This window comes from Molossus molossus, unplaced genomic scaffold, assembly GCF_014108415.1.
Source record: "Molossus molossus isolate mMolMol1 unplaced genomic scaffold, mMolMol1.p scaffold_m16_p_6, whole genome shotgun sequence".
Classification (NCBI taxonomy): Eukaryota; Metazoa; Chordata; class Mammalia; order Chiroptera; family Molossidae; genus Molossus; species Molossus molossus.
The window spans coordinates 28033301-28054328 of NW_023425399.1; the positions used below are offsets into that span (position 1 = coordinate 28033301).

Below are 21028 nucleotides of genomic sequence, written 5' to 3' on the forward strand. Positions count from 1 at the left end.
TGATGACACCAGGACAAGTGCCGGCCTGACATAAATGTTTAAACGGGTCTCCACGCGTTTCCCCCCTCGGTTCCCTGGGCCTGCCCCGAGAGCGGCACCTTTTCAGGAAAGCGGGGGGCGGGCCCCCAGTGCGCCGGGTGCGAGCGGGCGCGGCGATTGGTCGGCCGCGGCGCCGCCCCCGCCGGACAGCTCCTCCGCCTCGCCCGCCCGCCGTCCCGCCCGCCGTCCCCGCCAGTCGCTGACAGGCGCAGCGCCGGAGCCTCTCCGAGCCGGCAGGTAAGCAGCCTCGTCCCCTTTCCTGTCCCAGCGGGACGGGGCTGGGTCCTGAGAACCGGGGTGCGCGGGCGCCGCGGGGTCCGAGGGGCGAGCCCCGCGCCCGGGGCGACCTCGGCCGTGGCAAGGGAAGGGACGGGGGCTTGAGGACGGCGGGGCCTCGGGCCGCGGTGTTTTCGATGACGCAGCTGGGTTGTGCCCTTCTGCCTAGGAAAGCTCCTTTATTCCGAATGGGGGCGGCGGGTGGGGGCGCTGGCCGAGGGGATGGAGGTGGTACCGAGGTGCCTAGCGACCCCCACACAGACACACGTGTCCACGGCGGGAGCGGGATGGCGAGTCTCCTGGCTAGGGGGCTGCGGGTCGGGGAGAGTGGGGGCGACCACCCCGCGCCAAGGCGGCCTGGGAACCCGAGGCTCCGCTGGGCACGGGGCGAGGAGAACCAGGGAGACGCGCTGGGGTTCTCGGGGCTCCTGGCTCCGCGCCAGCTGGTCGCCCCTAGGCCAGGCCCTGCCCTTCCAGATGCCCTGGGGTTCGCGGGGTGGGGGAGGGGCGCTCGCCTGCGGCCTGGGCGGGGGAGAAGTCGGGGCGCTTGGGGGGCCCCTCGCCACCGCCCAGCTCGTCCCGAGAGGCGGCCCCTGGGGAGGCCCCTGGGCTTCTGGCAGCCACTGGACGACAGGCGCGGGCCTCAGGCCTCGGTGGGGAGGGTCTCGGGCGGCCCTGCTCTCCATTCGTTCAGGCCCTGGGGACCGAGGGTCCCCTGCGCCCCTAGGGGGAGAGAACTCGGGCCACCTGTGCGGGCCTCCACGTTTGTTCATTCCACAGTGGGGAGAAAGCTCATTTCTGCTCCTTTTTTGTTGTTTGTTCCGTTTACTCTTCGCGGCAGCTATAGCCAAGAGAGTTTTTTCATCGGAACCCACCGCCATCACATCCACCCTCACCATCTCAAAGCCACTGCTTTCTGTTTGTCATTGTCTCATCTCCAGCTTCATCCTCAGCAGAAGGCAGCTCCACCGCCTGGGCACGGTTACCCCTGTACTCAGAGCATCACGGTTTAACGCCCAGCTCTCCACGTGGTGAGCCTCTGAGATGGCCCCCTTTCCTTGCCTGAAAAATCCAGGTGGCATAGGATGAACGATTTTTACAAATCAAATTATCAGAAAAAGTGGGAGTAGAAAATTGAATTTAAAATGTCGGACTTCTGGAAAAATTAACAACACGTGTTGCTCAGATTTGAAGAAAAAGAAAAAATAAGTGAAAAGGAACATTTTCACCCACACAAACAGTGAGGAGCTCTTATAATGAAAAAGAACTAACTAGAAAGGGACAGAAAGCAGAGCTAGGATGTGATATTATTTGTACCTGACACAAGTTTTTCATACTTGTGAAAGGAAAATGTCAAGATTATAATAGATAAATGGTGAAATGATGAATCATTTACAGAAGAAAATACAAATTAAAGTAAGTCTGTATTATTTTACATCTGCTAACAACAGTAACAGCAACCGCTGAAATGTTCATATCTCAGTTATCTGGAGAGGTGACTGGGCTTCGGGGTTAGAAAGGTAGCTCTGCAACGAACTTCATGACTTCGGACTAGTGACCTAATTCTTTTGTCCCTTCATAGAATAGAGTAAATGATACCTACTTCCAGGGTTTGTTAAAGATTAACTTTAATCATCTATGTAAAATGGACCATAGGTGTATAGATATATCTTTATTCTTTTCGTAGACATTGTGAATTAGTACAAACTTTTTGTAAAGCAATCAGGCCATCATTAAGAAGTTAAAAGGCATGACCCAGAAATCCTATTCCTGGGAATTTACTTGCAGTGGAAAAACCAAACAGGAAAATAAAATAAAAAGCACATATTTGGGGCAGAATGACCTAAAATTAGAACCTACTGGGAAACAACCTAAATGTGTAACAACACCTCTGGCCGGTTTGGCTCAGCGGTTAGAGCGTCGGCCTGCGGTCCCCAGAGACCCTGATTAGGTTCCCACTAAAGGCACATACCTCAGTTGCAGTTTGTCCCCAGCCCTGGTTGGGTTGTGCAGGTGGCAACTACTTGATGTGTCCCTTTCACATCGATGTTTCTCTCTCTCTCTCTCTCTCTCCCTCCCACTCTATCTGAACAAAATATCAAAAACTGTACTCAGGTGAGGATAAAAAAAAATAATAATAAATGTGTAACAACAGAGATAGTTAAGAAATCATGGTATGTTAATTGGAAAGGAACTTAGGTGATCATGGACAGTCATGATTTAGAGCCTGTGGTACATAGGAAGAAACTGACATATCCAAGTGCAGGTTACTAAACAATCTACTTACTCATAATGAATGCATCTGTGGAAAATCTGAAAGGAAAAGAGAAAGAAACATCGATGAGAGAACATCAATTGGCCACCTCCTGCATGTCTCCCTCTAGGGATCTGGCCCACAACCTGGGCATGTGCCCTGTCCGGGAATTGAACCCTCGACCTCTTAGTGCATGAGTTGACGCTCAACCACTGAGCCACACCGGCCAGATGTAAACACAAAGTTTTAATAGAAATTATAGGTGATTTTAACTTTCCTTTTGTTGATATATTGCTTTTCTAAATGATGTCATTTTAAAAATGAAATGGACTCAAGTTCTCTATGAGTGAGAGAGCGAGCTCAGTGTTGTGTTTGCTTTTTTAGCTGCCCTCATTTCTTTTTTTCACATATATTCTCTTTTTTTTTCTGGAACAGATTTATTAGTGGCTTCAAAACTTATATATTAAGCTTTTCATTTAAGGAATTATATCTTAGGTTTACTTATCAATTCTAGTTTTTTCTTTTTGCTTTTAAGGTATCTGGAATATATTTGAAAACTGAACAGTTTCCACCAAGCCAAAGCATTGTCTTCCTGGAGGCACGAATCCAGCTTTGCTGAGCCACGACAGATGTATGTACCCTGTGGAATTTCTTTGGTCTTGTGATGGTTGAAAGTCCCCAGTTGTCTCAAAAATAAGGGTCTGGAAAAGCTGTGATTACAAACCCCTGCTCTGGAGGCCTTGTATGTGTACCTCACATCTATTTTATCATCCTTTCTTGTAAAATTATATTGATTTTGCAGAGAAAGGGTCACAGTTTTCTCTAGAATCATGCTGAATTATAAAAGGAGGCAATCAATTTAAATAATAAAACAATAATGCAGTCAATTTAAATAATAAAACAATAATGTAAACATTTCTGCACCAAAATAACACTGAAGGTGACTATCAACCAAGTGACAAAAGGTTTTACGAAGGGAAAGTTTTGCTAAGCTGTAGTTTTAACTTACCTATTCCATTCTTCTTTTTCGGATCTTATTTCTTCTTCCAAGGCAACTATATCAGCTGTGAACTGCCGCATATTAAACATTCAGAATGTGCCTGTGTCTAATGAGGTGTCGGCTACAGCATTATAAAGTTATTCTTGAGAAAATAGTGTGTGTAGTTCTTAAGTGGAAGAATTTTTTTCTTAATTTGTTCCTCTTCTTCTGGTATTCTACTCATTACTGTCATAGTATTGTGTGATCACATCAAGGGAGGTGTGTCCTTTTAAGAAAAGTATTATAATATTGTTAAGTGTTGGGCCTCTGAGGACCTAGCTCTGAAGCCAGGCTAGGAGTGCAGCTCCCTGGGAAATTTTATTATACATTCCCAGATCCCATCACTAGACACTCCCAGGCTGCTGGCCTGGGACAGGCTCCAGCAATATTGCTTTTTAAAAGGCCTTCGAGTAATTCTGAGATGGATCAGGTTGGGGGCCCTTTGTCCTGTTCAGTCCAGAACTGGGCCTCAGAGTAGCAGTGAAAACCCATCACCCCAAAATGTTTTGCAAAATTTGGTATACCTTGCAACAGATTCTGTAAAGGGCAGTGACCTCAAAAAAATTAAAATACAATAGTCTCCTCTTATCCATGGTTTTGCTTTCTGCAGTTTCAGCTACCTGTGGTCAACCTCAGTCTGAAAATATTAAATGGAAAATTCCAGAAATAAGCAATTTATGAGTTTTAAATTGAATACCATTCTGAGCACCTCACTTTATCTTATTACATAGGCATTGTATCATCTCACATCATGAAGGGTGATATTTTGAGACAAGAGAGAGATCACATTCACATAACTTTTATTATAATATATTGTTATAATTGTTCTATTTTATTGTCAGCTGTTATTAATCTCTTACTTTGCCTAATTTTTAAATTAAACTTTACCATAGGTGTGTATGTATTAAAAAAAAGAGAGAGAGAGTGTATATATAGGATTAGATACTATCCATGATTTCAGGCATCCATTAGGGGGTTTTGGAATGTATATCCCACAGATAAGGAGGGACTACTGTATGACAAATAAATTCTACTTAAGCCCTGGGAAGTTTGGCTCAGTGGTTAAAGTATTAGCTCCGGGACTGAAGGGTGGAGGGTTTGATTCCTGGTCAAGGGCATGTACCTGGATTGCAGCCCCATGTGGGAGGCAACCAATTGATGTGTCTCTCTCACATGAATGTTTCTTTCTTTTCCTCCCTCCCTTCCACTCTATCTAAAAATCAATGGAAAAAATATCCTCAGGTGAAGATTAACAACAACAAAAAAAGAGTTCTACTTAGCTCAGGAAATTTCCTCAAGGCGGTGGGGAATGGTGGGGGTTGTTTGGTGCACCTTCCCAATTTCCCTAATGAAGTTTCAAGATGTAACATGTTCTGAGTATCAGAACGTTGGCCCCTGGCATACAACCATTGGGCAAGTTTCTACCAGTTCTTACTCAGTCTCCATGTATACATGGGAATAGGATGACTGGGGTAATCTATGGATCTTTTTTGGTACCTTCTGTAGTTCCACTGCTCTTTCTACTCATGTGTCAGTGCCACGTGATCTTATTTATTGTAGCTTTAAAATGCATTCTAACACCTGGCAGACCAAGTGTGCCCCCTTGTTCAATAGTTTCTTCAGTCTTTAATATTGGTTTACCCAAAGACTATTTATGTCTTTCTCTTTTTTCCAGTCTTCCTTTATGTCTCTAATTAAAATTGATTGCATTCTTCATATAAGTACAATTTATTAGATTAACTCCTAGATATTTTTTATTTTTTTATTGCCATTATGAGTGGAATTTTTTTCCATTCTAAATCTTCTAATTCCAATTAATTTGGAGACTGTTTTGTTACATATTTATCTCAAAAACTGCCACCCTAATGAACTCACTTATGTAATTTGAGATGTTTTGGGTTGATTTTCCAGGTAGAAAAATCTTACCTGGTTGGAACTTCCATAACAATCTGTAAAAACAGTGATTGCTTGCATTCTTGTCTTGTTCGCTACATTGATGAGAATGCCTTTACTTTTTTAATTAAGATAAGGTGTGGACTATATGTTTGTGGTAGTGATTCTTGATAATGGAAAGGGACTATCTTCTAGTTCGGTAGAAACTATTTTAACAGCTTCAGCTTAAAAAATCAGCCTGGCCAGTGTGGCTCAGTGGGTTGAACATGATCCCATGAACTAAGACGTCCCAGTTCAATTCTCAGTCTGGCACATGCCCGAGTTGCAGGCTCGATCCCTAGTAGGGGGTGTGCAGGAAGTGGCCAATCGATGTTTCTCTCTCTCATCGAGGTTTCGATCTCTCTCTCTCCCTTAAAAAAAATCAATAAAAAGATATCTTTTAAAAATCAGGAATGGATATTGATTTTAATTGAAAACTGTTCAACATCTGCAAAGAATCTTATTTTTCTCCCCTAACCTATTAATAGATTTCCTGATTTTGAGCCATCCTTAAATAAGCCTCGTTGGTCACAGGGTAGTCTTCTTTTACTAAAATGCTAAAATCAATTTGGTGGTATTTTGTTGTGGGTTTTGGCACTCATGTTGCTGGAGACTGGGTGACTGAGAGCGAAAGCCACTCCACATACTGGGGTTTGAGTTTTGACCTTTAGCCCTTTGTCTATTAAAACGACTTCTCAGGTGGAGATGCCCAAATGCTTATCTCTACTAAGTTCCAGATTCTTTTAACAATTGCCTAATTGATATTTCTACTTAAATGTCTCAGAGATGGAGCCCTCCACTAGTTTCCCCTAATTCGGTAGATGGCATTGCCACCATCGGCCTGGTCACAAATGCCACAAACCCACTCTTCCATCCACTCCATCAGCAAGTCTTAACTGGTGAGAAATGTGTCTCCTTTGTTCGTAGCTCCTCAGCAGCAGCATCACCATCTCAGACCACACTGCCATCTTCCTTCAATTATTTCCTAACTGATCTCACAATTGCTTTTCTTGTCTCCTAAATTTCCTACTTTACACAACAAACATGGTGATCTGTTTTAAAAATAGCCCTATTACTCTCCTAAGGCCCTTAAATGGTTCCCCCACCGCATTCAGAATGAAATTAAAACTTTCTGGCACCTGAGGCCCAGGTGAGCTGCCCCTCACCCAATTCAATCTTATTGGGCCACCTGCCCTTTGTCTCATCATCTCCAGATACATCTCCTTTTTGGTCCTTGAACCCACTCAGCTAAATATCTTATGCACCATTCTGTCCTCAGCTCCTAGCACAATGCTAGAACTTTAGAAAAACACTTATAAGACATTTATTGAAAGAATCAATAAGTAATCATATATAATGTTTGACATTTTTCCTATGGTTATTGATCAATTCAAGTTTTCTATTTCTCTAAACACTGGCACATATTAGTTATTCCATAAATATCTGTTGAATGAGTTAATTTTAAAGTCAATATTTGTCATTTATATTTTAAAAGAAAGGCAATCCATCTCACATAGATCATTAATTTATAAAACAAAGTTGTATATAGTAAGTTGTCACCCTTTTGCAACCTTTTGTTCCTAAGGGAATCAACATGGAGCTGTTGTGTTTTCTAGTGGTGTGTGTTTGCGTGTATATTAGATTTTTAAATACTGGATTTATTTAGACACTCCATATTTTTCTGAGTTTTATTTCTTAAATTCTGTTTTCATCTCTATTATTTCTTTCTTTATTTTGAAATTTTCTTTTCTTTTTGTTTTATCTCAATAATCATTTACTTATTTTCATTCTTTCTAGTCAATCACCCACACTCCTTTGATAATCATGTGGGTTCCTATATTCTCACATCCCTGCCCTCTCTTTCTTTTTTATTTTTTATTTTGGCTAGCCTGATAAGTGTAAGTGATGTATTATTATTTCTTTTATCATTTTATCTGATTCTTAATTTTAAAAAAAATATCTTATCATACCCTCTGGGTTTCTGTCTTTGGTAAATTATCATTTTGTATCTTTTGGCCATTTTTCTACTGGAATTTCTGTCATTGCTTTGCAAGAATTCCTTGTCAGTTCTAGAAATAAATTTCTTGTTGGTTTTAAATACTACACATATTTTTTACCACTGTGTACTCTTTCTGTTAACTTTGTCCATAGTGTTCTTCATAACACTGAACAAGAATTCTTAATTTATAGATAGTAAACTTCTTCAGTTATTTGCCTCAAGGTCTGTGCTTTTTGTTTAAAAAGTCCTTCCCTTACTCTTCCAGGTCACAAAGACATTCTCCTGTATTTTCTTCTCTAACTTACTTCTACCTGTCATAGGCAGTCCATCCAGAGTCCACTTTTACCTGCAGTGTTAGGAGTCCAGTTTAAATTTTCTCTAGTTCCCTGGAAGCATCTACTAAACAAACCTTCCTTTCTCCATTGATTTGTGGTGTTCATTTATTGTAATCAAGTTCCCACTAAAGTATCTATACATAGGTTTATCTCTGAACTTGCTGGTCTGCTCTTTTTGGTCTGTTGGTCTGTTCTCAAGGCCATGGAAAACTTTCCATTCTTACTGATCATCTTCTATGTTCTTTTATTAGAGTTATAAAAAAATTTCACCAGTTTGGCTTAGCGGTTAGAGCATTGGGCCGCAGACCAAAGAGTCGCAGTTTCAATTCTGGTCAAAGGCACGTACCTTATTTGCAGTTTGGTCCCCGGCCCTGGTCAATGTGTCTCTCTCACATCAATGTTTCTCTCTCTCTCTCTCTCTCTCTCTCTCTCTCTCTCTCTCTCTCTCCCCCTCTCCCTCCCTCCCTCTTCTTCTTCTTCCCTCTCTCCCTGTCCCTTTCTCCCTCTTCCTCTCCTTCCCTCTCTTCCACTCTATCTAAAATCAATGGGGAAAAAAATATGTGTGTATATATATATATCCTCAGGTGAGGATTAACAAAAATAAAATAAAATTTTCCCCAAGTCTTATTTTCTCTTAGTTAAGTCAATATCTAGATACTTTACAGTTTGGGTTGCTATTATGAATATCTTATTTACTAAAAAAAAATTTCTAGCCAATTATTGCTGGTGTCTAGAAATACTGTTGATTTTTGTAGGCCCATCTTGTATTCCATAACCTTACTGAACTCTTGTACGGGACCTCATTACCTCTGTTGAGTCTGGTGGGTTTTCTGTGTACATGATTAAATAAATTGCAAATAATGACAGCTGGGTTTCTTTTTTTGCAGTTCTTACACAGGTTACTTCTTTGTCTTTGCATGTGTCCTGAGACAATGGACATCCTTGTCTTGTATCTGATTTTAAGGGAATATACTCAGAGGTTATCGTCATGTTTACTGTTTTTGTTATATAACCTTTGTCAAGTTAGGGGAGTTTCCTCCTAAATCCTATTCTGCTGAGAGTAATTTTCTTAGTGATAAATAGGTATTGACTTTTATCAAATACTTAATGTCCTAAATGTACCAGAGCATTGGGCCACAACGTGACCCTTCTCAGAGAGTATCTTAGATGATTAGAGTCATATCGCAGCCAGGGATTCAGAAACCCAGTCTCCATTCCTGGCATGCCACTAGCCAACACAACCTTCCGAATCTTGCTGGCCTAATTTGTAGAGTAAGAGGATTGGGTTAAATATTCTAAGATCTCCCTTCTTTTATCACAAACAGAAAGAGTCTCCATGGTCTCATGTAAGTTAAGAGTCCCTTTTTTCTTAGAAATGATTCTCTACTTCAAAATGTAGTTGTTATTTTTAATTCTTTTCACAATTAAATGTCACTTTTGTTCTCAACTGATTTCAAAATGATCTAGTCTTAATGTATTCTATGAATGTATCAATCGTATGAATTTATTAATATTATGTAGAATATTCTGTCCTATCCACCTTTATTCAGTATTCAGTTTTAAAGTACTAATCAGCAACACATACCATGGCTCTGGTTCCCTACCCCCTGTGTCTCCAGTCCATGTGGTATTTCTTGTACCACATTTAGCTTGATAACAGCATTGCCAAAGCCACGCCCTTTGTTAATCTCCCTGCTCCACTTTCTGCGTGCTTTCTGTCTGCACAGCTGTCCCATCAGAAAGCTCATTTCTTTCAGTCTCTCACCTTCCACATCAAACACCAAGCCTTCCAAAAGCTACCTTCTAAATCAAACCATCTATTACCCTGCACCCCCTGGCCAAGACCATAATCTACCTCAATTACTGCAGTGCCCTTCTAACTAGTTTCTATACTACCCATCACACACACACACGCACACACCCAACCCCCATTCCATTCTTCACAATGTTCTTTCTAAAAGAAAACTCCAAACTCTTCAGTGGTTCCCCACTGCCTTCAGGATCAAGTCCAGACTACTTGACATGCCTTGTAATTAGGCTGACTGTATAACCTAGCATCCCAACTTGGCCACTCTTGAGAATGTAAGGAGCACTATTTTTTTTTTTTTTTTATTCTCACCCAAGGACATGTTTTTTGTTGTTGATATTTTATTCAGATAGAGTGGAAGGGAGAGAGAGAGAGAAACATCGATATTAAAGGGACACATCGAGTGGTTGCTACCCACACGACCCAGCCAGGGCCAGGAACAAACTGCAACCAAGGTACGTGCCTTTAGCGGGAACCGAACCCGGGTCTCTCCAGACCGCAGGCCAACGTTCTAACCACTGAGCCAAACCGGCCAGGGCAGAAAGGAGCACTATTAATATTAGCACAGGAACAATGAGTGTAAACTGTCCCAGGCAAGCCAGGATGCTGCTCACCTTGTTTATGAAGCCCTTTGTTACCTGACCTCCACCTGCCTCTCCACTGCACATTGAAACTTCACTTCTGTGAAACCCTCTGTGGTCCCCAGACCTGCCAGTCCTCTCTCACCACCTGTCTCTACTCTGAATAATCTGTGGCCCCATCCACCTTCTGTGTTTGGCTCCCTGAGGACCAGGTCCCTCTCTGGCCTCTTTTACTGTGTGGTGTCATCTCCTTCTTACCTGTCTAGATGAGCTTAGAGAGCTGCAACTCTTACAGCCTTTAACAAGGCATGATCACCACCGGACTGCGTTACTCTCGTTGCAGCTTCCTCTGCCTCTCACCTCAATCATTTCCGGTAACATCTCCATCCAGCCAGAGTCTGTCCTGATGGCTGGTATATGAAGTAAATGTTTATTTAACTGAATTGAAGACGGTAGACAGTTGGCCATTGCAGAAAAGAGTGTTTTGTGCCCTGCTCGGTTTGGCTAAGTGGTTAGAGCATTGGCCTGTGGACTGAAGGGTTGCGGGTTTGATTCCTGGTCAAGGGCACGTACCTGGGTTGCAGGTTTGATCCCCAGCCCCAGTGTGGGTCGTGGGGGAGGCATCCAATCGTCTCACATCAATGTTTCTCTCTCTCTCCCTCCCTCTCTTCCTTCCACTCTCTCTAAAAAGCAATGGAAAATATCCTCAGGTGAGGGAGGGAAGGAAGGGAGGGAGGGAGGGAGGGAAGGAAGGGAGGGAGGGAGGGAGGAAAGGAAGGAGGGAGGGAGGAAGAGTAAATAATGTTTTTAAATTCATAAATATTGTTCAGCTTAGATATTTAATTTTTGGCTTATCTATTATGCTTTATCATAGATGTTTTCACATTCATTCACTCAGCATTTATTTTGCATGTCTATGAGTTAAACTCTACATCTAGGCACCAGGAATACTGCTGTGCACAAAACAAAACTCCTGTCCTGGAGAAGATAAATAAGTAAACAGTAAATAATAGATGTCAAGTAGCATTGCTGCTCTGGAGACAAATGAAGCAGAGTCAGGGATATGGCAGGGTGTTGATTTATGTAGAGTGGTGAGGACACCCTGTTGCGGTGACATCAGAGCAGACCAGAGCCACATCAGGAACTGGAGGAAGAACTTCCAGGCCCTGGGAGCAGCAGGTACAAAGGTCCCGAGGTAGAAAAGTGCTGCTGGGTGTGAGGAGCAGTGGGAAGGTCAAGTAGGGCGCCCAGCATGGTCAGGACTTGGGTTTTATTCTGGGCACGAAGGAGTGGCGTGTTGTGACCTGAATGTGAAAAGGCCCTCTCAGGCCACTGAGCAGAGAACGCACAGTGGGGGCCTGGGCAGGAGCAGAGAGGCTGGTTGGAGGCTGTTGAAAGATTCCTGCCAGAAGAGATGAAGACTTCAACTAGGACGGTAGTGTTAGAAATTGTGACTGGTTTCAGGATTTGTTTTCAAGATAGACTGATAAGATTTGCTGATAGATTCGTTGTGTACTGTGGGAAAGAGGAAATTCAAAAATAGCTCTAGGTGTTGGCTGGGTTCGGCTTGGGGGCGGTGAATGAAATAGTTGTTGACACAAAACCCCTTTCAGTTGGGAGTTAGTGACTGAGGGTGATAATCCCCTAGTTTAGTTCCCCAAGGTGTTTGTGCAGAAGGGTGAACAGTGTGGAGGCAGGAGCTGGGTGCCATGAACAAATGGAGAGTAGATCAGGAAAGGAGGCCTGAAGAGGGCTGGGGTGCCAGGAGACGTGGGCGTAAGATAAGGCCTGTCGGCATACGTCCCAGGCCCCTGCCCCTCTCACCCCTACAAAGAGCCTCCAAAATTTCTAAATTGGCATGTTCTGAGCAGTTTAACTTGGCTTGTAACTTTCAAACATACTTTTATTTACTTTTGACCTCTAAGACATTTCATTGATAGTAAAAACATAAACAGGATGTTAATTCATTTATTTGTTTCATCCTTCTTCTTCTTCGGAATATTATCCAATTTAGTCTTTAGCTCTAAAGATTATGAAAAATACTTTTCTAGTACTTGGTACCACTTTTGTTTGAAGATAAACAGTGCTGGGGATAAGATTAGCATCAGCATGATAGCGTATGCCTTTGTTGGTTCTATGGCTCATAATGATATTATAGGGCATATGGTTTGATGTGGGGTACAGAAACTGCTTAATAATAATTCTACTATGTGCTTGTGAGCTCTGCCCTTGGACCTGAGCACCCAGGGCAAATGAGATCTTTAATCTGAAAGGAGACTTTTTAATTGGATGAATATACATTCTGCAGAGGAGTATAAATTATCATCCAGGATATTTGGGTCATTTTTCTTAAGCTCTTTTATATAAGACATGTTTCTTTTATACCAAAAATTAGAAGCAGACAAGTCACCCATAAGCCACTACATGCTGAACTAAACCTATTCAGTCCACGAGTGACTGCAGATCTGGTGCGCGCAGCCATTCTTACCCCATTTTGAACAGCTCCATCTGTCTGTCCATCTATAAAGAGCGAGATGAATTTACAAGTGGGCTTGCAAAATTCAGCATATTTCCTGTTTCAGAAAAAATTATATCCTTTTGAGGATATTCTTGTTGGCATTTATATGTTCCGGAGATATTAATTCCTGTACTTAACAAATACCTTTTGTGTGCCTGCTCCGTGCCAGGCACTGCCCTAGCCCCAAAGGAAATAGCAAACGAGACTTCTTCCTGCTTACGCTCTCACAATAGAGGGAAGACAGAAACCAACTATTTACAAAGTTATTTCATTACAGCAGCACCCACCTGGGGGGTCTTCCTAACTAGACATTAGACTCACAAGACTTTCATAGGGGCCACAGTAGGGGCCATAGAGCAGTCAGCCCAGCAGCCGAGGACTTGTCTCCTCCCTCAGGCCCCACGGTGACTGCTCAGGTTTAAGGGCATGAGATCCATATTGGTGGGTAATAGCTTCGCCTTGGCCTAGAAGCCCCAAGCCTCACAGAATCCATTGTCCCTTATAACAGCCTGATGGGCAGTTTCCAGGGTCCCCACAGGGATGTGCTGGGTGCAAGAATCACTGCTCTAAAGCCCACACTGATGGCAAACCCACCAGGTGTTTATATGTTTTTCCAGTCCGGTTGCAATGTATAAATCAGAGGTTATTTTTACCATAAGCAATGTTGCTGACATTCCACCTTTATCAAGTTTCCAGAAAACAGAGCCAGAAATTATCTTAAGGTCAAGTTTGTCCTTAGAGAAGGAGAAAGTGTTGTGTTAACCCATTACTTAGCAGTTACTTTTGTCGTACGTGCGTCAGAGAAGTTGTTCAGAGTGAAGAGCATGTCTGACTGAGGTGCTGGTGCCACTGCTGTGTTTCTTATGCAGCAAATGTTAAGTGGTTTCGACATAGACATAGCGGTACTCTGACACCCTCTTCATTTTGCAGATAAGTCATCATGGTGAAAAGCCACATAGGCAGCTGGATCCTGGTTCTCTTCGTGGCCACATGGAGTGACGTGGGTCTCTGCAAGAAGCGAGGGAAGCCTGGAGGAGGAGGCAGCACTGGGGGAAGCCGATACCCAGGGCAGGGAAGTCCTGGAGGCAACCGCTACCCACCCCAGGGAGGTGGAGGCTGGGGTCAACCCCACGGAGGTGGTGGCTGGGGACAACCCCATGGTGGCGGAGGCTGGGGACAGCCCCATGGTGGCGGAGGCTGGGGACAGCCCCATGGTGGCGGAGGCTGGGGTCAGCCCCATGGTGGCGGAGGCTGGGGTCAAGGTGGTGGCAAGCACAACCAATGGGGCAAGCCCAATAAGCCGAAAACCAACATGAAGCACGTGGCCGGAGCTGCCGCAGCCGGGGCAGTGGTGGGGGGCCTGGGAGGCTACATGCTGGGGAGTGCCATGAGCAGGCCCCTCATTCATTTTGGCAGTGACTATGAGGACCGTTACTATCGTGAAAACATGAACCGTTTCCCCAACCAAGTGTACTACAAGCCTGTGGATCAGTACAGCAACCAGAACAACTTTGTGCACGACTGCGTCAACATCACCGTCAAGCAGCACACGGTCACCACCACCACCAAGGGGGACAACTTCACCGAGACTGACATCAAGATAATGGAGCGCGTGGTGGAGGAGATGTGCACCACCCAGTACCAGAAAGAGTACCAGGCTTATTATCAAAGAGGGGCGAGCGTGATCCTCTTCTCTTCCCCTCCTGTGATCCTCCTCATCTCTTTCCTCATGTTCCTGATAGTGGGATGAGGGCAGCTTTGTTTTCACCAGGTTGGGGCAGGGGATGTCTACCTACAGCCCTTTAGTGGCAGTGTCTCGTTCTTGCTTCTCCCTTTGTCCCCTTAGGCTAATACCCTGGGCACCGATGGCACGGGGAAATGTAGGGCGGGCCTGGCGCACTTTGTCTTCTAGCCCCGTTTGATTGGGTCCTCATGGGCCAGTGCAGGTGCCGGGCTGGTTAAGAGTGTAACAGCAAATAATCATTCCATGATCTAGGATAACTTCTTGTCTAGTGCAACAGATTAAAGTTGAAATATTCTAAAAACAGTCTTTAAATACCTTTGCCTACATACCTCCAGCTCCTTGCCCCGCTCCAGCTCAGTACACTAATGCTCCATCGTAGTTAGCAGTGACTTTGTAGCAATTTGGACAGTTTTCTCATTTGTTTTAAGAAAAGCTGACTGCATTTGCCTGTTTAAATAGCACTTCTGCCAAATTTGGAAGGATACTGCTTCAAAAAACAAAACGAGAAATCCTTAGCACTTGGGCCCAGGCTCAGCCTGCTGGGGAGCATGTGGCCTATGTCTGCAGAGAAATGTGACACTGTTTTGCATTTCAGGATACACAGCAGCTATTGCATCAAGAGTAAATATTCATACAACATTAGAACTCTGGGCAGAGGATATTTGCATAGGAAATGAACATAACTAACATAATATGAGGGGCTTCTGGGACTAAAAGTATCCAGCATTTGGGAGTGGTGCCCTTGGAGGGTACACACATGGGGCATTCCTTTCTTTAGTAACAGAAACTGTAGAGAATTAAGGCAGTTACAAATTAAATGACCTTCTGGACACTAAGAACAAATGTCCTTTTTTCATCTACCTGGAAACAGGAATGATTTTGACATTAGGTGAAGCCAGGAGATATTAATATAGAGGAAGTACAGCTGCAAAAACACCATTATCAGAAGATTATGTAATGAAGAAAATAATGTACAAAGAAATGCTTACGTTTCTTCATTGCTGTCTCATAATTGTCAAAAACCAGAATTAGGCTGAGTCCTTCGTCTCTGTAATTGGCTTTTGAGTTGAAGAATAAGGAATCAATCCAAAAAAAGAAATCTTAGGTTGGAGATGACAGAAACATGATCCATTCAGAATGGAAAAAGAAATTCTGTTCTTGTTCTTGTTATTCACGTAAGGTAAAAGTATTCTCTGGATCGTTCAATATTGTCACCTAGCAGATCTATATTACTATCCTGCAATGTCATTGGCTTGCACTGTGCGGGTATTCTGTGTAATATATGACAAACTTAGAAATTTTGGTTAGGGCAGTTAACATCTGAAGTATCTAAGGCATTACCTGTTTTTGTAAGGTACTGAATATGTGGGAAACCCTTTTACGTGGTCCTTAGGCTTATAATGTGCACTGAATAGTTTTATATAAGGATCCAAAGTGATCTTTGAAATGTGCATGTACTTTATATTTTCTATATTTGTAACTTTGCATGTACTTGTTGTATAAAAATTTATAAATGTTTAATATCTGACTACAATTAAACAGGAGCTGAGATGAGCCTCTTCTGTGGAGTTGGCAGTAGTAGTCACTGGGACATGGCTCGCCTCCTGCTGGAGCCCCCAGGCTGGGGGCCACCGGGGTACTTGGGGCCGGGGCCCTGTTTCCCTAACTGTCCTGGCAAATCTGCCCCTTTCCTCCCACCCTCCCTCTCTGAAAACTAGCAATAAACAAACACAAAGTCATTATATTTTGTATTGGGCAAAGATATCCATTTTCAGTAACTAACTCTCAGCACCCTTACTTGACCCAGTGACTTCAGAAAAACTTACAGGACCCCATTTTCATTGCCTTCCTTGCTGTTCAGACCATCTCTCTTAGTTTGTTAGGGCTGCCATCGCCAAGTTCCACAGAGCGGGGGGCTTAAACTGCAGAAATTTGGTTTGGAGGCTGCAAGTCTGAGATCAAGTTGTTGGCAGGGTTGGTTTCTCCCGAGGCCTCTCCTGGGCTTGAAAATGGCCATCTTTTCCCTGTGTCTTCACATGGTCTCCCCTCTGTGTGTGCGTGTGCCCGAACCTTTTTATAAGAATACCACTCATCACATTGGCTAAGGCCCATTCTAACAGCCTCACTTTAACTCATTAAAGGTCCTATCTCCAAATAGAGGTCTTGGGGACTGGGACTTTCTCATATAAATTTTGAGTGGACGCAGTTCAGCCCACATCACCACCTTTCTAGAAATGTCGTGGCAGCGCGTCAGTGTCACTCACCAGATGTACAGGCAGTCCCAGGACTGCGTGCCTCGTGGACCCATGTGCACACACTCTGCCGGGATTCTCGTATCAAAAGGCCATCATCTGGATTATTCTCTGTCCTCAACAGACTGGACCACTGCCCACCACTCCACGTAGGACTGTCCAGGGTGCCTACCTCAGTGCCCGTTTACAGCAAACAAACGCTTCCATTCTCGGTCCAGCCCCTGGAATCCAGTCACCACACCCCCATGGCTGGCACAAAGGGAAGAGTTTCACGATCAACCAAATTTGTTTAGTTTGGCTCATACTAAGAAGATCTAAACCCCTAAACCAGATAATGTGCCTCCCCCACACAAATACACTACAAACACCTGGCTTTTAGTTACACTGATTGAGTTAATTAACATGAAACAGTGTTCGCTGTAATTCTGTGGGTGCTATAGAAAGCTGGCAAGATCCCCTTCTATCATGCTGCCAAGTTCCGAATGCTACGCATGCCTCTCACCCTGCTCACAGCAGCTGCCCACACGTGGAATGTGTCCACTCGGGTTTCTTTGTGGCCCCAGCTCACCTTCCCAAGGCCCCAACTCCAATGTACTCGGAGAGCCTCGCCGATTCCAGGCCCTCCCAGCAGTGTGCAGGTGCATTGCCCATCATTGAGACTCAGACCAGAACCCAATGAGGAAGGAGACTATTTTTTTCTAGCTAATGCCCATTTCCCCATTCTCCAGCGTGCCTCCGAGTCTCCTTTTATTCCACCCTCTGATGAATAATGAAAAGAATGAGTAAATTATTACATGCTCAGCTAAGCCCAAATCCCCACCACACCCCATAAAGTCTGTCAGAGATCATTCTTAGCTTTGGGAATTTTAGGAGCAAGATTTTTCGCTGCCACTCATGGAAGAGGCCCATTGCGACTCTGCTACACATCTAATATGCACCAGCTTTGGCTACTGTCTTCTCCATAACATGCTAGGAAATGAACTCAATGAATGAATCAGGACAGGCTGTTTGGCTCTGTTCATCCAAGTTATGGAAAATGCCCACTGAAAACTACCATCCTGTTTTTGACATAATCACCTGAAGAGTAATTGAACAACAGAAACATTGTTTTGTTTAGCATCTCCTAGTATGTGATAGTAAAACCACAACAGCAAATGGAAGAGCATATGTGTCCTTCAGGGTGAAGAGTGTAGATCATGCAATATCAGTCACCCACAAAGCTGGATGAAGTACTGATCTACAACATGAACCTTGAAAACGCGATGCTAAGTGAAAGAAGCCAGACACATAAAGGTAAATATTGCATGATATCACTTTATTTTTAGTTTTTATTGATTTCTAGAGAGAGAGGGAGAGAGAGATAGAAACATCGATGAGAGAGAACATGGACTGGCCACCTTCTGCATGTCCCACAGTGGGGATTGGGCCCACAACCTGGACATGTGCCCTGACCTGGAATCGAACCAGTGACTTGGTGCATGGGTCGACACTCAACCAGTGAGCCACACCAGCTGGGCTTGCATGATTCATTTACATGAAATATCCAGATTAGGCAAATCCATACAGATAGAAAGTATTCGTGGTTGCCAGGGGTTGGAGCGAGGTAGGGGAATACGTAGTGACCACCACTGGGTGTGGGGATATTCTGTAATCAATGAACAACTTTATGAATGTACTAAATATCACTGAATTGTACACTTTGAAATGGTGAATCTCATGGTATGTTAATTATATCTCAATAAAGCTTTTTTAAAAACATAGAATTATCTATCTAATAATAGAAGTGATTGGGAGGTAGGTATAGGCATTGTTTGAAATTTAATTTGTCATAATAACATTTTTGCCGACTTGTTTTTCTCACAGGCGTTTCAGGAAAATGTACAGAAGCACGAATAGCCTCATGTCCACCGTGTTTGTAAACACTTGGCCCAAAAGCTGTCCTGACCACAGTCAATTAAAGCTGAAAAATGTAATGAGACACTCTTGGCCTTTAAAAAGATGAGCACAACAATACTATTTAACCACAGACTCCTGAGTGTAAAACCTGTTTGCCTGATCTGAGATACTCTATAGTAGAAGACCAGCTGGTATCAATAGTTGATGGGATTGTTACCAGGTGAACAGACCTGTTACCCATTTATGGCAGTAATTCAGCCCCCTTTACTCAGCATTAATGCCAAAGGTTCCTAAAAAAAAAAAATATGCATCTTTGATGAACGAATGAATGAAGGGTGGTCTTGGGAAATGGCTTTGTGACAAGTCTAGTGATTACCTTTTCTGCTAGATTACAAGTTATTCATCATACAGACTATTTCAACAACTTTCATCCACCAGATTGAAACTTTACTCCTAGCCTCAAAGAAGGTATTTCTCCTCATTTCTCAGTCTGCCCAGTGAAGGTAGCCCCAACTGTTCTGTTCCCACCTCACAGCAAAGGTATGCAGACCAGTACGGACGCACCCTCGCCTGCTATGAGCTAAGTCTTTGGCAAGACTGGGCAGTGTGAATACTAGGCCTTGAACACTAGAGGCCTTCATTTGAGCCTTATCTTCCAAACAGCCCGTATCACATCCCTGTCCTACTCACTTTGACCCGTTTGCCCTGTTCAGAGGCCCTTTTGAGAAACAGATGCCCCATCTGAATCATGCAGGTGATGCTTTGGCTTTCCCTCCATTGGTTTTCCTTCCATCTGGTTTTCCCTCAGACTTTTATACCCTCTCAGTGGCAATCCATTCCTCCATTGGCACGTGCCCTGCCCATCCTCACTCCCCTCCCAGAACTGACCTCATCCTCTTCCTTCCAGGCAGTCATCTCTGCAGACTGCCACCACAGTGATCACCACCTCTGCTACCCTCTGATAATCCTTGCCTGGTACATGCCATCATACACACTGAGCCAAGGGGCTTGCATGGATCAAAAATATCAGCAGTTATAGCTTACTACCATCATTTACCACATCTAATTTTAAAAGGTATCTTCAAACACAACACATCATGAATCTTTACCTTATTGTCCCTGGAGGCACCCCTAAGATGCCTTCATTCCTTTTCTCATGCTCTTTTCTCCACATGGAATGTCTTCCCTACCCCTTCTTCACCTGGAAAACTCCTATTTATACATCAAGACCCAGCTGAAACGCCTATCCCTGACACGGACCCCTTTGTGAGTTGGGTGAAGCCTAAGGACCCTGTTCAAAATAATGTTTTGTTTTGTTTTATCCCCAAAGCAGCATTTATTTACCCATCGAATTCTAAAACATTTAATTAGGAAGTCTGGCATTTCAATAATTACCCATCTTGATTGATATGGACTGACACACATGGCGCTGTCAGGATACACAAGGACAATAGCCAAAGAATTACAAAAACTAAATCCATGTTTCTTAATTGCAACCAAAACCAAAACAAGTTACAGGTATCAAAATTTAAATGTATTACATTGAAAAGAAGGTTTGTGCACGTCATAATTTAAAAAGGCAAAGCAAGGCGCTACTGAAACCTCATGTTAACAGTTTATTATAAAGCTGATGGAATGGAGCAAGTGGTTTTCCATTAGATGAAGAAATGTAGGAAGGGTGAATATTTTTGCATGCGCAAGATGAACTGCTTAACAAAGCACTATTGGCTCACTTTAAGTAAATCCTTTAAATATCACTGTGGCCTGTTTTGGCTAGTTCTCATTTCTAAACTTCCCCATTGCTTTTGCCTGGATTTCACAAAGATCAACAGGCACAATAAAACGCCTCATTCAGAACATACTCGTCTTCACAATTCCAAAAAGGAGCCCCTGTAGGCTCAAAGCAACCATCAGTCCAGCAATGCCCACGAAGATGTATCTGAAGCTGCTTTCTAGAGGCAGGGGAGCAGATCTGAGTAGCTGTGCTGCCAATACAGAGAGGTTTAGCACTAAATACTGAGTAATTATGTCAAGGAAGAAGCAGTGATGATGGGGGTGGTGGGTGAGGGAAGGGCCAGGGAACCAAGGCTCTTCAGTTGCCTTCTCCTGCTTCTTCATCCTGCTGGTGGTTGGCTCACAGGGCGAGGTTATCTCGCAACTGCATGATGAACGTAGAGTCCTTACGGGAATCCCCGTTTGGTGTGTCCAGCCCAGCTATGGCGTCATCAAAGGCTTGTTTGGCCAAGAGGAGCTATGGCATCATCAAAGGCTTGTTTGGCCAAGAGGCAGGCCCACTGAGATGCACTCAGAATCTCTTGACCTGGAGGAGCTGAGGGCCAGGCCCAGAGGATGGGAT

General features: G+C 43.7%; 1 protein-coding gene across 2 annotated transcripts; it reads left to right on the top strand.

The window, feature by feature from the left end:
* Positions 1 to 216: 216 nt before the first annotated feature.
* LOC118618727 (prion protein) lies at positions 217 to 16078 on the top strand. Of its 2 annotated transcripts, none has more exons than XM_036245159.1 (3): positions 217 to 276; positions 3105 to 3200; positions 13711 to 16078. In XM_036245159.1, exon 3 carries the CDS (start codon positions 13721 to 13723, stop codon positions 14528 to 14530), a length of 810 nt encoding a protein of 269 aa, XP_036101052.1. In that variant the 5' UTR covers positions 217 to 276; positions 3105 to 3200; positions 13711 to 13720; the 3' UTR covers positions 14531 to 16078. The 2 variants fall into 2 exon arrangements, with proteins under 2 accessions (XP_036101052.1, XP_036101053.1); XM_036245160.1 differs by lacking the exon at positions 217 to 276 and adding an exon at positions 1257 to 1346.
* Positions 16079 to 21028: the final 4950 nt, after the last annotated feature.

Coding starts and splice junctions, on each gene's coding strand:
- LOC118618727 (XM_036245159.1), top strand. CDS start 13,721: ATGGTGAAAAGCCACATAGGCAGCTGGATCCTGGTTCTCTTCGTGGCC.